We start from the raw sequence: 16636 nt of genomic DNA on the forward strand, positions 1-16636 counted from the left end.
GTAATCTATGTTTCCCTTTACATAAAGATATTTCCAGCATACATTGATTCAGAAAAAGGTAAATAGGTGCACAAAAATTCACCAGAATGCAGGAAATGAAGTGTTTAATGCTCAAAATTTGCTGCTCATAGACTACTTAGACTACACTTTTTTTTTTTTTTTTTTTAAAGAGACCCCCACAAAGATGAAATCATAATTCGAACCCTGTGCAGGATGAACATACCAGGGCAGAGCTCTAATACACTGTCCATTACATCAGTGCAACAAAAACGAACAGATTCGTCTGACAAAAGAACACTTGATTTGTATGGAGCTTCATCATTTTATGGCAACATAATTGAACTACCTGTCATCTCTGGAGAAAGACTAAGCTCATCACTGATTAAGAGCAGAGATTCTTTTCAGTGGAATTCTTTAACTGCGGGCCACAACGGAGGTCTGCACACTGTTCGGCTCCAAATAAATCATTTTTTTTCTCTTTTTCTCTTTTCAAGGCAACCTTTGGATCTACAAGATCCTTCTCAGGTAAATCGAAAGTTGCCTTAAAAATAGGGGGCGCCTGGGTAGCTCACCTGGTGGAGCGTGCACCCCATGTGCAGAGGCTCAGTCCTCACCACGGCGGCCACGGGTTCGGTTCCGGCCTGCGACCCTTTGCTGCATGTTGTTCTCCTTCTCTCTCCCCTTTCAAGTCTTAGCTTTCCTGTCAAATAAAGGTCTAAAAATGCCACACAAAAAAAAGAAAATAGAAAAATAGAAATAAACTATCTATTTGGAGACTAACAGTTTCCAGACAAGGTGCAGACCTCCATTGTGCCCTGCAGTGAAGTATTTTTTGGATGTGTGCACACTTGGTCCCTGTATTAAAATAATTTAAGCCATTACATCTTGCTTACTGGCATGATTGGCCTTGAGCCACTTTTTGAGCTGTTGTTGTCGTTTCCTTCCTCGGTGTCTGTATTGTGGCCACTTGAGGCAATCCGCCTGTGAGATGACTGACGAGTCATGTGTGCAAGGCAAATTGTGTTTTCTAATTCAGTCCGTGTGCTTGAAGTCGGACAGCATCTAGCAACAAGACCCTGGTGAAGATGAATGGTAAACAGACCATACGTGATGGGGTCTAGACAAGCGCTGAAGAGGCCAAAGATAAACAGCATATGCGTCAGTGAATGAGAGACCGTTTCCTCCATTTTTTCAGGAAATAACCAGTACCACAGGCCTAGCAGGTAGTACGGGGTCCAGCAGACAATGAATGACGTCACGATGACGATGCTCATCTTAAGAGTCCTCATCCGAGCTTTAGGGATGTTGTTGTGGGAGCGGCGTAGATGAACATCTCTCGACAGCACTGGAAGAGAAGAAAACACCATCTTTGTCACACACAGCTCCTTGGGTCTCAGACTCACTTTCCATTTTTTCTGAGCAGTTTCCAGAACAGAAATGAAGCCATCCAATCGCCAAAAATGAAATCCTTACGGAAATCTCCAAATGTCAAAGGTTTCTGATACCAAATAACAGCATATGTTTTTCAATAGTGTTCCTCAAGATCTTGGTGTCTTAATGTGGTATTTGGGAGAGATTTCTGACAATTCTCAGATGGTAAAAAAAGGTTATTTTGCACCAAACCTGTGTAACAAATTGCATAAACCTATAAACTTATGAGACATTGGGCATCATATACTTCAATTATAATGTTATAAACCCTTATACACTCTAAACTTTCAAAATCTGAATAGGCGCCTAACCAAAACACAATGTTTATTACACATTTATGACTAGAAAAACTTGACACACAGTGCTGCATCTCCAATTAATCTTCCGGTTCCCAGCTTTCAGATGCTGTATACCACTTTTATGTGGCATCTACTCTTGACCTGCTATCTCCAACCTAAAGATCCGCTGCCCACCCTAAAAAAGACAAAAATAGGTCTCTAAGGGATAATATATTTGGTATCCCTAAAATTGCATGTGGCCCCACCTGCCCCCCACCCCAATTTGAAATGGTCTAGTACCACCGATTCTCAGACTGCAGACTTTGAAGAAAACATGAGACTTACAGTTACTGCGGCTGGATATCTCAATGAGGATTCGTGTGTAACAGAAGATCATGATGACCAAAGGCAGGAGGAAGAGGCACACAAAGGTGAACATGTTGTAGAGGGTCTCCTGCCAGTGCTGGACAAAGCTGCCGTGGGTGGTGCACTGGGTGAAGTTCTCCGGGACTGTGATGGTCACATTGTGAAATATAAACATCTGCATGAAAAGACAAGAAGAGTTTTGCTAAATGATAAGTCTAAATCAGTCAGACAGATGGATGACAAACACCACCAAGATTGATGGTGGCACATTTGTGGCAAACAAAATTCATTATTCCACCTGCTTTGGGATTGTCCAGCTGTTAAAACACTCTGGTCCGAAGTAATATCCCTAATGTCAGCGGTTTTTAATGTTAAAGGTTAAAGGTGAACTACTGTATTATGCTTCTGTATTTTCTGTCATATCTATAATGTTAAAATGTCAGATGTTTATATTAAACACGGCCAAATAATGAGGTAAATGTATTTAAAAGAGTTTTTTTTCTACTCGGTTTTCTATATATGGTCATCTGCTCCAGACACGCTACTGCAGTGTTTACATCACATACACTGCTACATTAGCTACATGCTAATGTCAGGGAAACCTGTCATCTTGGCTGCAGATGTTGTTAATTTCTCCCCAATTTTGATCACTTTGCTGCTGGAACATTTCTGCTTGTGCAGTTTCTGATTTAGCCTTTATAGGTGATTTTTGACAGTACAATGTGCTCTGCGCAGGCTCAGGAGGTAGAGCAGGTTGTCTAATAAGTACAGTGTTCAGTGTCTGAACCTAGAAATTAGATGTTTGATTTGATGATGACTAATAATGTCTTATTTTTGTTCAGAGTTGGAATTGTCGTAGCTAGCGTTTGCAGTACTAAAGGAAAGGACACAGTAATGTAGGCTGGTGGTTTGCTTTTTTTTTTCGACGAAGGAAGCAGGTCAGAGGACCAAAGGTTTAAAAGTCACTGTTAAACCTAATGGCTGGAAAAGATCAGCCTTTGCTTTTTATTTTCTCCAATACTACCTACCTTCGTGAATATAATAAAATATAGGGGGGTCAGGGTTCCCTCTGATACAGTCCCTAATTATTATGGATAGCCAGGCCATTCTTTGAATATCCTGCTGTAATTCTGTCCATAGCTGAATCACAATAAAGTATAAAACAAGTCCTATCATCAAAATCTGAAGAGGGAAAGAGTTTCAGTAGCTTAAGATGTTGGACGTAGAGTTGGATTAGGACTGTTCAATGAAAAGTACATTACTGACGTCATTCACAGACAAGTACATTACTGGAAATCTTGAATGTGTCTCGTGTTATAAGCTAACAAAATGTCTAAATATACTACTACTACTAATAATAATAAATAGGATATTAATTGGCTTTATACTGTAGATATATTGTGAATGTGTTTGTATCAAACTGTGGCACTGGCTAAATGTGCTTGCTTTTAAGAAACATTCAGCTATCACCCTTAATATGTCTCTAACAGCTGAATATGTCCTTTTTTATTTTGTTCATTTTTAAAATGAATGGTTTGATATGTCCAATAGACTGAAGAATATGCTAACGTCAGAAGACAGTTCTGCACTTATTACTTTTCATTAGACACAAAAAGATGTGTGCGTCTGAGAGAAACAAATATTCCTGTCCTTGAGACAGTGAAGATAAATGCACTGTGAAGGCTGAGCTGTCATCAGCTACAGTAAACCCACTGTCAATCAGGAACAGCACATGGATAAGCTCGCTTTATGAGCAAGACTTCCCTGTTTTTCCAACATTTTCCAACATACTTTTTTTATTTTGGGCATTTTTAGGCCATTATTGACAGGACAGCTGAAGAAATGAAAGGGGAGAGAGAGGGGGAATGACATGCAGCAAATGGCAGCAGGTGAATATACGAAATATAACTGGATAGAAACAAATTTAAAGATCTTACACAAAAACTGACAGCATACGGATGATCATAAGTCAAAGCTGACTGTCAAACATCACTAATGTATTTAATACACGGATTATGAGCTCAAATCACATTAGCAGCTGTCATCCAGGACTCAGGGAAAACATGTAAATGTAAATGGACTGTATTTATATAGCGCTTTTCTAGTCTCAACGACTACTCAAAGCGCTTTTACATAGTACAGGAACCATTCACAAACATTCATACGCTGTGACCAAGGCTGCCGTACAAGGTGCCACCAGCTCATCAAATAAACATTCACACACATTTACACTCCGATGGCGCAGCATCAGGGGCAACTGTCTCACCCAAGGACACTTCGACATGGGACTGCAGGACCAGGGATCGAACCACCACCCTTCCGATTGGCAGGTGACCCCTCTACCACTGAGCCACAGCAGCCCCACGTAGTCATGTGCATGTAGTCATGTGCAAACATAGAAATAGACGTGGTATATTTCTTAATGTTTCCAAACACTATCTGTATACTGATACTATCATGTGTTATATACAGTAGCCTCCAGTTATAAATGAATGCAAAGCAAATGGACATCAGTGCCTGTAGTGTGAAACAATGAGCCCTAATTCACAATTAGGGTCCATGTTTAGTCCTAAATTAGTGAGACAAAACTTAAGAAATCACACTGAAATTTTCAACAAGTCATCTGTATTAAATCCACACAGGACACTAAGAAATACATGAGCATTGAGGAAAACATTAATGTGTTCTGGCTGTAGGAACGAGGCCGAAGCCTGAGTGCTGTATACGGCAGACGAGTGCCAATATGATACCACTTGTCCATGAAAGTACATTTCATAAAGTTAAAGTTAAATGTTGCTCTGTCTCTTCTTCTCCTGCTGAAATAGGCAGCTACTAACTCAGAGACATTTGTGATCTACAGTATGTCCTCTTAACTGTCATTAACCATCTGCCTGCAGTGGTGATCCCTGTCTCCACTTGGACGAGGAAAGAAGCTCATGCAGAAATGAATGTTTCCATCTTACAGTAAGACCCTTCTGTTACTGTTTAGGTCAGAGTTTCATAAAGAAACTTTACATGTAAATGAGTCACAGCAGGAACAAGCCCTAAGGTTCATACGCTCAGAACCGTTCATTATTCAGGAGTTCAACCTTGAAACCCCCAGGGACGGCATGCTAGAGGTTCCTACTGAGAACAGAGGGGTTCTTCTTCTTTAACATTCTACATTTATTTTGCCTTTTTTTAATCTGTTCATAAGGCAACATCTACTGTAGATCTATTTCAAATGTTAATGTATTTCTCTTCTGGTAGAGCTGTACTAATAATACCAATGTATTAATTAAAACCAGCTAATTCATGCTGAATTAGTAGATTATTTATACTATCTAGATATACGTACATGTCTTAGTCTTGAACAGAGTACATCCTGAGCTCTTCAACAATGTAACACATGTACGTGTGGGACTATGTTTTCTTTGACCATCTCATGGTCCTCCTCAACGGACTGAGGACAGTGAGATGCAATATACACACATATATATATATATATATATATATATATATATATATACACATATACACATATATATATATATATATATATATATATATATATATATATATATATATATATATATATATATATATACCAGTGACAAAGCCAAGCTCGGAGTAGAAGTGGCTTATATCCAAGTATCTCATCTCATTATATCACAAGTACTTTGTGGTAATGTATGTTTTTTATCCTTTTTTTTAGGATTACAGCCTTATAGACAGGTGGCCTATGTGGTGAGATAATCAGTATCTAATGTTCAGTCCAGCAGCCTTTGTATTAGGCTACACACTGTGGTAATACAGATGATTAAATGTCAGCTGTACAATCCTGAGACCTATTCCAGACGTCTTGGTATTTTCCATCACAATTTCATGTCTCTGCTCCGTTCTTCATCACAGCCCTGAAATAATGGATAATTGTAAGGGGTTGCGTTGCTGAGGGCTTGTTGCTACTGGTTACCAGTAAAAAAAAGAAGCAATGGACCAGAAAGTTCAGTTTTAAGAGTCACTGCACAGCGTTTATATGAGGGAAGGTTTTACAACTCTTCTGTGAGCAATACTGTTCTCCTCAGTCTCAAAACTTGCAAGGTGATGTAGTTACAGATTCTTGGGCTGTTTTACCAGATGATCTTGCACTCTGCTGCAAAACGGAGCCTGGATTTTTTGCTGAGATATATCCTGCTTTCCATGCCTCCTCACTGACGATAGCTGTGGCTAGAGCCATTATGTTTTCAGGTTTTTCTGTCCGTCTGTCAGATTCTCGTAAACACACTTAGAGTCATGAATCAACTGATTACATTCTGGCGGTCACTGCGACCTCACAAAACAAATTTTTTGGCCATTACTCAAGAATTCATACGCTAATTATGACAACATTTCACACACGTCTAATAGGATAGATGAAGTGATGACATTTTATATCCAAAGGTCAACTTCACTGTGACATCATAATATTCTGCAAAAACACTTTTCTTGCCATTGTTCAACGCCATAATTCAGAAACAAAAGAGAAGATTGTGACCATATTTCACATTTGGTCAGATACTGATTTAACACTAATCTTGGGTGCCCACCTTGAAACTGTGGTGATTGTATTGATCTTCTGTGTTGCCGGGTTAAAGATTTGTGTAAAGCATCCGCGTTTCAGAATTTGTAGCTTCTTTGCAGCAACATTGATGCATTGTCTACTGTCTACTTTGGCCAAGCATGTGAGCACACACAAGTAATTTGACTTGTTTTTTGTTTCTCTCATTGAATTAAGATACTACTAGACATACAGAAAAACAAGAGCAACAAAGCTTAAAGCTCCATTGTGTAATGTTTTGAGATGATTCTTAGCAAAAACCCCTTTGTTCTTTCACAAATATGTGCTCATTCATGTGTAATTACTTCCACCAACTAATCAAAGTATTCTCATAAGCGTAGAATCTGCCATTCAGAATACATACGAGCGAGTCGCTAGTATGTATTCTGCCATGTTGCGCCTCCATCTTTAAAATACATTAGCCAAAGAAAAAAAAAATTAGCTTGCATTCGTTTGGGAACCTGATAGCTGATGTTAGCAATGAAATGGTACCAAAATAATGTAAAACTATTATTACACTGGAAGGAACACTCACGAACGAAGTCGTACTTCCTGGAATAATACGGCTACCATAGGAGTTAAAACGCGATTGGAATGGGAGGGGCTAGAAAGTAATATTCAGTTGGTTGTCATACACAATTTCACCGCTAGATGGGAGAAATTCTTACACAATGTAGCTTTAACAAAGTCAAATCAGCTTTTTTTTTTTAATCCCTATATAACAAATCAAACATTTACCTCAAGGGGCTTCACAATCTGTCCAGCAAATGACATCCTCTATCCTTAAGTCGCCTACACATGATTAGAGTTAAAACCGTGAGGTAGGGCGCAGAGCACAGTGCAGGCACTTCGGCAAAGCACAGCGCAGGCATACCTCATCACTGCTTCTGGCTACCTCCTTTCATGGTTGCGCAATAAGCGCAGCAATAAGTTAAAAAGCAACTCCAAGGCTTTGATTTTCAACTATCAACTATCTGCATCGAGCTGTCAATCTGCCACAGCTCGTTGTAGTGAGAGTGTTATTGTTATTGTATGCAAGGGTTATTGTATGTAAGGGTTATTGTATTTCATTCTCCTCCACGCCACTGCTTCCACACTGTCCTGTTCCAACCTGATCTGCTGGTCTTCCTTTACAGCGTGTTGAGACTGCTGACCTCCAAGCCTGAATGCCACCCCAGCACACCACCACAAAGAACAGAGCACTGGCTACGACAGGCTGATAAAACATCTGCAAGAGCCTGTTGCACACAATGAAGCATCTGAGTCTCCTCAGGAAGAACAGTATGCTTTGTCCCTTTCTGAATAGGGCTTCAGTGTTGTGAGCCTAGTCCAGTTTTTTTTATTGATTTGGACCCCAAGGTACTTGTATGAGTCCACCCTCTTCACTTCCTTTCCCTGAATGACAGCCAGGACAGGGGGCCTCCTGTTCCTCTGGTAATCCACCACAAGCTCATTAGGTTTGCTGATATTGAGCTGCAGGTGATTATTGTTGGACCATGTGACGGAGCTCTTTATCAGTCATCTCTAATCCTCTGTAAAAAAGTCTGCCTTGAAGTGAAGACTGTATGTTTCTCACTTGAATGTATTCACTTGAATCAATCGTCACAATATAGTGAGTGTAAGTAAGTGTGTCGCTATGAGCGACATCTTTCACATACATGTAGTCATTTGATACATTGTTAATGTAAAAATAATAACAGCTTTAACCATATCTTAAGCATAGTTTATTTACCATAACCCCAATATTTCCCTTACCCCCCATCATACTGTAGTTGCCATATGCAGATATTGTGCGAAACAATAATTCTAAAAATGTTGTCATTGAACATAAAATGGGGTTTTGCAGAAAGCTGTCTGGGGTTAGGGTTGTTTTCTTGAAGCGGTCCTGTAAATGATCTGAACACAGTCTTAGAGCAAATAAAGTAATAGGCAGTATAGAAGCCCGCTTTCTAATGGTACAGTACAGCTTCTGTTTTACTTAAATTACTGTAGCTATGATGGCTATTATTGCTGTAATTCAGCTGATAAAAGTGCTGCATCATAAAGGTCCATGTTCCAATCATAATTTAGCCAATAATGCAAATGATGCAAAAATTACTAGTAGATAACACAAAACAGTTATGAGTAGAAGTCTTATTTGTTACTTGTTTTTTATTCTGATTGTTGTCAGTTGAGTGTCTTAGGATCCCAACGCTCAGCATACATTTGCATACTGTACATATATTATCTCAAAACTTGTTTATTTTTTTAACTTCTGAAAGACCAAAAGGGAACAAAGCCCTTTTGAAGAACTTTTACAGAAGCTTCTCAGCTGAGAGAGATTTCTGTTCAGAAGTCAGTTGTTCTTGGCGAGAGTGCAGGTGCAGGAAGAGTATTATACAATATCATGAAATATTGGCACTTACAAGAATCAGCCAATCACAGCGTGACGCTGGAAACATTGTATAATTTTGTGACTGATTACACTGATTATCACTGAGCACTATTTGGGAAAAATAGGTTATAGGTACAATATGTGGATAAAGAGGACACTTGTTTTACCCTGTAAATATTTGCAGTCACCATATATGCTGCCTCCACTTAGAAAAGGCTTTAGATGTACAGCAGCAGGAGCCACGAAGCCTGGTGTAGTCCTTAGTGAATCTTTCAAATAAAGAAGGAAACCTTCAAATATTTGTGCAACTTGTCTTTCCTGTCACACTCTCAGTACTTAGCTAAATCTTGACTGTATCAGATAAAGGTTAAAAAATGTCTAAATCTGGCCACATCATATGTAGGTTAGCTGTAGTGTCAGAATGTCTGCAACATTACATGTTACTGTTACACAGTGGCTCTAAAAATAATGATGACCCATGCTAAACACTGTGAATCAGGGAACAGTGGCAAAGGTGACGACTATCATCTGAATGAGTTAAAGATGGGAAGATGCAGTTAGATTATACCTATTATTCAGCACAACAAAGCTGTGGAAAAACTACAAACAATCTTATTTGGCAATTCAAGGAAAAGGGTTTTTAGTCCTTTTTCAGTTTGTTCGGACTTATTGTTGCAAAGAAATTAAGATGTCTCAGATCACTCGTTCAAAAATAAAATAAAATGCCTGAGCCTCACATTTGCATTTCAATAAAAAGGTGCAAAAATGAACTGAATAAGAATATGAATAACAACATAGTCAAAAATGAATAAAATAAAAATACAAGTATGTTTCAAGTGCATCTTGTTTTCATTTTTGGGCAGACTTTCTTCCTATTTCCTATCTGTGAATGTGACGCCAATTGATTTGACTTGAATAGATGGATTGATAACTACGATCCCACCAAGCCACTTGATTTATTTTGTCCTTTAATGCACACACGGCTCTCAGTTGGACTTTACTTTTTTACCTTTCATGTCAACAGTTTGTGAGGCATCTTTCTCCAGTTCTTATTTTATAAAAAGTGCTCTGGATGAGGACGTTTTCATATACCTGTGGGTAAGAAAAATACTGTCTGGGCCAAACAAAGCTCACTTAAAGCTATATAGTGTGCAGTTTCTGCCACCCCCATGATGAATTCTAAGTAATGACAACAAAACTGTTGGCGCCCACACTGTACAAGCCTTCCGTGATCGCGCAAGCGTCCCCACCCCTCCTCCACACAGTTGCTAGTAGCCAAGGAGGACACGGAGGATTAAAAAAAAACATGGACTCTTCAGAAGAGATAATTATCTTCACTCGATCACGGTCTTAATATTGACTCTGTTTGCTCTGAGGAACTGCATATTACTGACCATGATTGTGTTTTGTTTAATTTGTCTTTCAATCCAGACGTATTGCCCAGTAAAAATGTAAGATGTTCTCGCATGATAAAGCATTCCTCAGCTGAGAAGTTTACTGCAGCTTTTGTTCAAAGCACAGTGCTGTCCTCTCATGCTGACATTAATGAACTGGTCCATTCATTCAACACAAATTGCATATCAGTGTTGGATAAAGTGGCTCCATGTCAAATGCGTCATGTTTCCACCGTCAACTCATCCCCATGGCTTAGTGACTCCATACGCTGTTTCAGGCGTACATGTCGGAGGGCAGAACGACAGTGGAAATCCTCCAAGCTTCAAGTTCACCAGCTATATTACAAGGACCTTTTAACTGAATACAACATCATGGTCAAGGAGACGAGAACAACTTATTTTGCTAATCTTATTTCTTCCAGTAAAAAGTTCCTAAAGTCCTTTTTGAAACCATCAACAACATTGTCAATCCTGCTCCCCCTGAAGTGCCATTTTTTTCAAATAAGGACTGCAGTGACTTTCTCAAGTTCTTTGTAAAGAAAATCAATGATGTCAGAAATGGCATTATCCCTTCAACTACTCCACTTTCGGCTCACTCAATCCGGCCACCAATCATGAATCATTTTGCTCCAATCTCGCTACCAGAACTGACTGATCTGGTTAGCAGTATGAAATCTTCCTCGAGCCCAGGAGATATTATACCAACTTCATTATTTAAAAATGTTCTTGGGTCTGTGAGCAGTTGGGTTCTCACTATACTCAACAGCTCTCTGCAATCTGGTTGTGTCCCTTCATATTTTAAACATGCAAGTGTTCAGCCACTTAAGAAAACCTACCTGGATACATCACTTCTGGCAAATTATAGGCCCATTTCGAAAATGCCTTTTATCTCCAAATTTTTAGAAAAAGTTGTTGCAGCTCACTGCTGTCCTGAATGCACACAGCATTTTAGACAAATTTCAAATTTCTCTTGGTCCCTATTCCTCAGAAACTGTGGCCCTTTCCTGTGGGGTGCCGCAGGATTCTGTGTTAGGTCCGCTTTTATTTGCATTGTACATGCTCCCCCTGGGACATGTAATAAGCCAAGTTGGAGATATTTCTTATTACTTCTATGCAGATGACATCCAGCTGTATGTCTCTTTTGAGCCAGAAGACACTGATAAAGTGTTGAAATTGCTTAAATGTTTCAATTCGATCAAGGATTGGCTCGCAAACAACTTCCTACAGCTCAATGAAAATAAGACCGAAGTCCTTATTGTTGCTCCGGACACTTTAGTTTCCAAGATTAGTCAGCTGCTGGGCTCCTTGTCCTCAGCTGTTCAGTCCAAACTGAAAAATCTTGGTGTTATATTTGATAATAACATGTACTTGGATCAACATATTAAATCTCTGACCCGCACGTTTCTTTCAATTAAGAAATATTGCCAAACTTAGAGGAGCTGTTTCACATTCTGAGCTTGAGATGATCATTCATGCTTTTATTTCATCTCGGCTTGATTACTGCAACTCTATTTTCACCTGTCTCAGCAAATTGTCCCAGGACCGTCTACAAATAGTCCAGAATTCTGCTGCAAGGCTGCTGACCAGGTCTAGCAGGATGTCACACATCACTTTGATTTTATACTCAGTACATTGTCTTCCGATTAACTTCAGGATCAAATTTAAAGTTTTGGTTCTGACTTATAAAGCTTTGCATGGTCAGGCTCCAGTGTATATCTCGGACCTGCTCCATTTGTACACTACGAACAGGCCCCTCAGGTCTTCTAACCAGGGATTACTGGTTGTCCCACGCACCCGTTTAAAAAACTAGAGGTGACCGTTCCTTTGAAGCGGTGGCTCTAAACCTGTGGAATGCCCTTCCTATTGTCTTACGTTCTGCAGTCTCTGTTGAAGCTTTTAAAAAGCAGCTGAAGACGCACTTGTTTAAATTTGCTTTTGATTCATGTATACAAAAATTTATATATACACATATATTTTTTTTGATTGTTTAGTCTTTTAGTCTTACAACTTACCATGTTTTGTACAAATGTTTATGATGTGAAGCACTTTGTGACTTTGTCTGTAATAGGTGCTATATCAAATAAACATATTACTTGTCAACCCCTGCTTCCAGTCTTTATGCTAAGCTAAGTAGGCTAACTGTCTCCTAGCTTTAGCTTCATGGTGTGATGCAAAAAAAACATATGTTGAGAAGACCAAAAAGTTAATTATTGATTTCAGAAGGAAGAGGACGGAGGTCTTCCAAGTAATAATTAAGGGTCAGCAGATAGAAACTGTCCAGTCTTATGAATATTTTGGTGTCTACCCGAACAGTAAATTAAACTGAAAAAAAAGAACACTGATGTTGAATTCAAGAAGGCTCTGTCAAGTCTTCTTGAGGAAACTTAGATCATTTGATATCAACAAGAAGCTTCTTCTTGTTTCCTATCAGGGAATCTTAAATATCTCTATTATGATGTGCTCTGCTGGGGAGGGGGTGTGGGGGTTGAGGGGCAGCAGCACTTCGGATGATTGAAAAAAAAAAAGATGCTCAAAAAAGATTGACTCACTTGAGGTTACTGTGGAAAAGAGATCAACGTTCACGTGCACGTTTTTGTATTTTAAAGAACATCAATTACACAGTGTTTTTAGACTAAGGATGACTCAGAGGGTCTTTTGTTCCAGCAGCGGTCAAATGTTTAATGAACCATTTTAGATGTGGTCTTTAGATGTAGTATGTATGTGAGGGTGAAAATATGTATGTGAAAGGAGAATATATATGTGTGAGAGTACCAGAATGTATAATGTCTTAAATGGCCCCTCATACCTTTCAGCTGTTAGTCATGTCTCAAATAGTCTCGCTTTGCCAGACATTCCTCCACCGCTGCAGAGGAGGTTCTGGCTAGTCCACACAGCATTCCGGGATGGGAGAACAACATGCTCTGGTTTATTGGCATTTCTTTAAACCAATCACAATTGTCATGGGCGGCGCTAAGTTCCGCACGGAGCCACTGCAAAATAGCCTCGGGAAGGAACTTGTTTTGGTGGAAAGTGTACATTCAAAAGTTGTTGTAGTCATGCAAGAGAAAACTCAGATTGGACAGATAGTCTAGCTAGCTGTCTCAATTTACCATGCAGATGTCTGAGGAGCAGTTAACCATAGTCCTCATAAATCGACCGGAGTTCTAACACAAAGAAAGCTGAAGAAAACGGACATCGGCGAAAAAACATGCATCCGGCGGAATTTCCTGTGGCTACGGAGAAATCCTCGGAAGTGGAACGTCGAGGATATAGACTATGACTCAAATGGCTCTTATTTGTGTTGTTTGTTTGTTGTACTGTGTATTTATATTAGTTGTGTACAGTAAATATGTCCCGTTAGGGATAAATAAATATTATTAATTATTTCATATTTAATGGACAGAGTGACGTCGATATTTTCATCTAACTCTCTGCAACAAAATTAATGTCAAAGTTCTCCAAATTAATTGAAAAAATGTGCCCTCTAGGCAGACAAATAGAAATGTTTTCTGATGATGTGACACTGCTGTGGTTAAGGTTTGGTTTGGAGAGAGATCATGGTTAGGGGAGCTTCGTTAAAGTCTGACATTTAGTTGACCCATTCCCATTCATCCAGTCCGACCTCATAGTCATAATTCCTATGGGCGCCAGGAGTCTTTGTCACTTCATCATAAACAAATGTGATACTGCCATTTTTCTTAGGAGAGTCTTTGTCGCTCACTCTCTAGAAGAAGAATAAGACGCAGAAGATCCCCGTGGGGATGTTGTTATGTTTACACATTACGCACACACACACACACACACACACACACAGGACCTATACCCATAATGGAGAGATGTCAGAGCAAGGACACCTCAGCGGTGCCCGCAGGAGGCGAATTGGCACCTCTCCAGCTACCAGTTCAAACTACAAACTTGGTCCGTATGAGGCAACCATCCCGTGGGGGAAGATCTGGCAAAGCGAGACTACATTTCCCCCTACTCATTTCTGGGTTCTCCTTTTCCATAAACAACATTAAATCAATGAGAGGGTTACTGTTTTTCCTGCTACAGCTTTCCGACCGTGTTCAGAAATCACAGGGGAGACTCTTTGTTTCTCTGTTTATGCTTCCAGAGTCGGTACTCGCTCTGAAGCCAATCCCCGTCACTCTCTCACACGCTCTACCACACACTCCCCACGCAGACACATACTGGCTCGGATATTCTCTTAAAGAGATATTCTGCGCACAAGTATAAACTTGCGTAGAGCCCCCGCAGAGGCATAAATCCCTCTTTAAGCGGAATGTGGCGCTCTTATACTGCATCACCTTACTTCTTGCATTGTTCCCATCACAATTGCTATGGCCACTAGAGGGCGCAGCCACTATAAGTGTAAACATACGCTGTAATTGCTGCTTAAACAAGGGGAGGGGGAGGACAGTCTACTTTAATTGTACAACGTAAACTTATCTTCAAGTTGTTAAATCCCCATATTCCCAGAAAGAATAGAGTACATGACCTTTGTGTGCCTAAATAATCACAAATTATAAATCACTGAGTTTGACAAGTTTAGTTGTCAGTTGTTGAGAAAATAATAAGGTGATCTTCCACTTGATGAGGTACTTGATAAACATTTCTGATATTTGCAAAACTCCCGAACGCCTGTCATGTCAATGATCCCTTGTAATCATGCTACACCTGATTAGAAATCCAATTTGATTCATGTGAGTCGTTGCCTCCTTTGTGTTCAGCAGTTTAAACCAAGTCATGTTGTTCAGCAACCAGTGACCTGGAGCTTGAGCTTGTACTGGATGTGCTGGAGCTAATCATAACCTAATGTTGCGTAATGTGAAGCTTCCCACAACTTGTAATTTTAATTAACAATAAAACTTAATTTAATGAGCACAACAGGTGTTTTGCTGAATATCGAATAGCAAACTGTACCTATTTAGATGTTGTATTATGTCTTTCACAAACATTGCAAGCAGCCCTGTAGATTAAGTGAGCCAACTGCATTTTTCAGGTTACATTAGATTTGTTTTTGGGCCTTGATTACCTGGATGTTTTTCATCATGTCTCCTGCAGACTTAACCAATTCTTTAATTAACCTTCACCTCACTGTCTCAGCAAAACTAAAGATGGATTCGCTAGAGGAAATCACACTGGCAGTGTTTATATAGCCTTTTTGAAGCCAGTATGTGATGGGAGAGGTGCACAACCAGCAGCTGTCACTTGACAAGAACCCTAATATGAGTGTAGCGAGGGGATTGACAGAGCAAACAGAATGTGTTTTCTCCTACCTGAGGGAGCGAGAGGATTACACTCATTGTCCAGGCCACAGTCAACATGATTTTGCTTTTCCTTTTGGCCTCACTGATGCCCAGAGGATTGAGAATGGCAGACTGCCTATCCAAGCTAATGACCACAGTTACAAAAGCGCAGGAGTACATCGCCACCAGTTTCATGAACATCAGCAGCCTGCAGGCGACATCTCCAGCCTGCCACTGTACCGTGATGTTCCACACTGCGTCCACGGGCATCACGATGAAAGTCACCAGCAGGTCCGCCACAGTCAGGTTCATTATGAGGATCCTGACGTGCGACTTGCGCTTGCCGCCGTTGCCGGCAGCCCACAGTACAACCAAGTTGCACACAGCTGACACCGCGCACAGAGTGAAGGTGATGATGACTCTGACTTTGGCCGCGGTGGAGAAAGTGGGCAGCTGGAGCGCGTCTCCATTAGCACTGTAATTGCACGCTGAGTTGGGTCCCTGGCAGCTGCCATTCATTGTTTGATCCGTCAACTGGTGGAACATAATGAGCAACGGAGTCTGACTGACGTGAGGCACAAACAGGCAATTATCCCAGCTATCGTAGACGCGGTCTTACTTCTCCATCTGCATCTCCAACTAGAACTTAAACTGTCAAAACTGAGAAGAAGAAAAAAACAATTATTGGTCCGATTTGTTATGCTGGTGTTTTAAACATGCCGCAATGTGCAGTGCAGGTGATGGTCATTAGTGGCACCTGTAACATGCAACAGTTCCGTAAAAATTCCTGGCACGCACAACAAATGACCAAACACCACGTTATTTAGCTTCTAGGTAGGCATGCAAAGTGACCACACAAACAGTCATTATCCTAAATTAATACAGAATAGGGGAAATATTACTAAACAGCAGGAAAAAAAGACGTCAGTAATACTAAAGTAGCCTACAGCTCTATTTTCTCAACTTCT

At 40.1% G+C, this 16636-nt stretch overlaps 1 protein-coding gene across 1 annotated transcript; it reads right to left on the bottom strand.

Moving 5' to 3' along the window:
* Positions 1-213: 213 nt before the first annotated feature.
* Positions 214-16408, bottom strand: gnrhr4 (gonadotropin releasing hormone receptor 4). The gene is made up of 3 exons (XM_031283442.2): positions 15699-16408; positions 2055-2250; positions 214-1345 (listed from the first exon to the last, which is right to left on the bottom strand). The coding sequence occupies exons 1-3, from the start codon at positions 16212-16214 to the stop codon at positions 879-881; spliced, it is 1179 nt and encodes a 392-aa protein (XP_031139302.1). The 5' UTR covers positions 16215-16408; the 3' UTR covers positions 214-878.
* Positions 16409-16636: the final 228 nt, after the last annotated feature.

This window comes from Sander lucioperca, chromosome 7 (genome assembly GCF_008315115.2).
Source record: "Sander lucioperca isolate FBNREF2018 chromosome 7, SLUC_FBN_1.2, whole genome shotgun sequence".
NCBI classification, from domain to species: Eukaryota; Metazoa; Chordata; class Actinopteri; order Perciformes; family Percidae; genus Sander; species Sander lucioperca.

What these genes read in the sequence shown, in the direction of transcription:
- gnrhr4 (XM_031283442.2), bottom strand. Translation starts at nt 16,214, where the DNA reads ATGTTCCACCAGTTGACGGATCAAACAATGAATGGCAGCTGCCAGGGA. An exon ending in TAATCCTCTCGCTCCCTCAG is followed by an intron (nt 2,251 to 15,698) that starts GTAGGAGAAAAC and finishes CTTTTCATGCAG; the next exon opens with ATGTTTATATTTCACAATGT. An exon ending in GATATCCAGCCGCAGTAACT is followed by an intron (nt 1,346 to 2,054) that starts GTAAGTCTCATG and finishes CTTCTCTTCCAG; the next exon opens with TGCTGTCGAGAGATGTTCAT.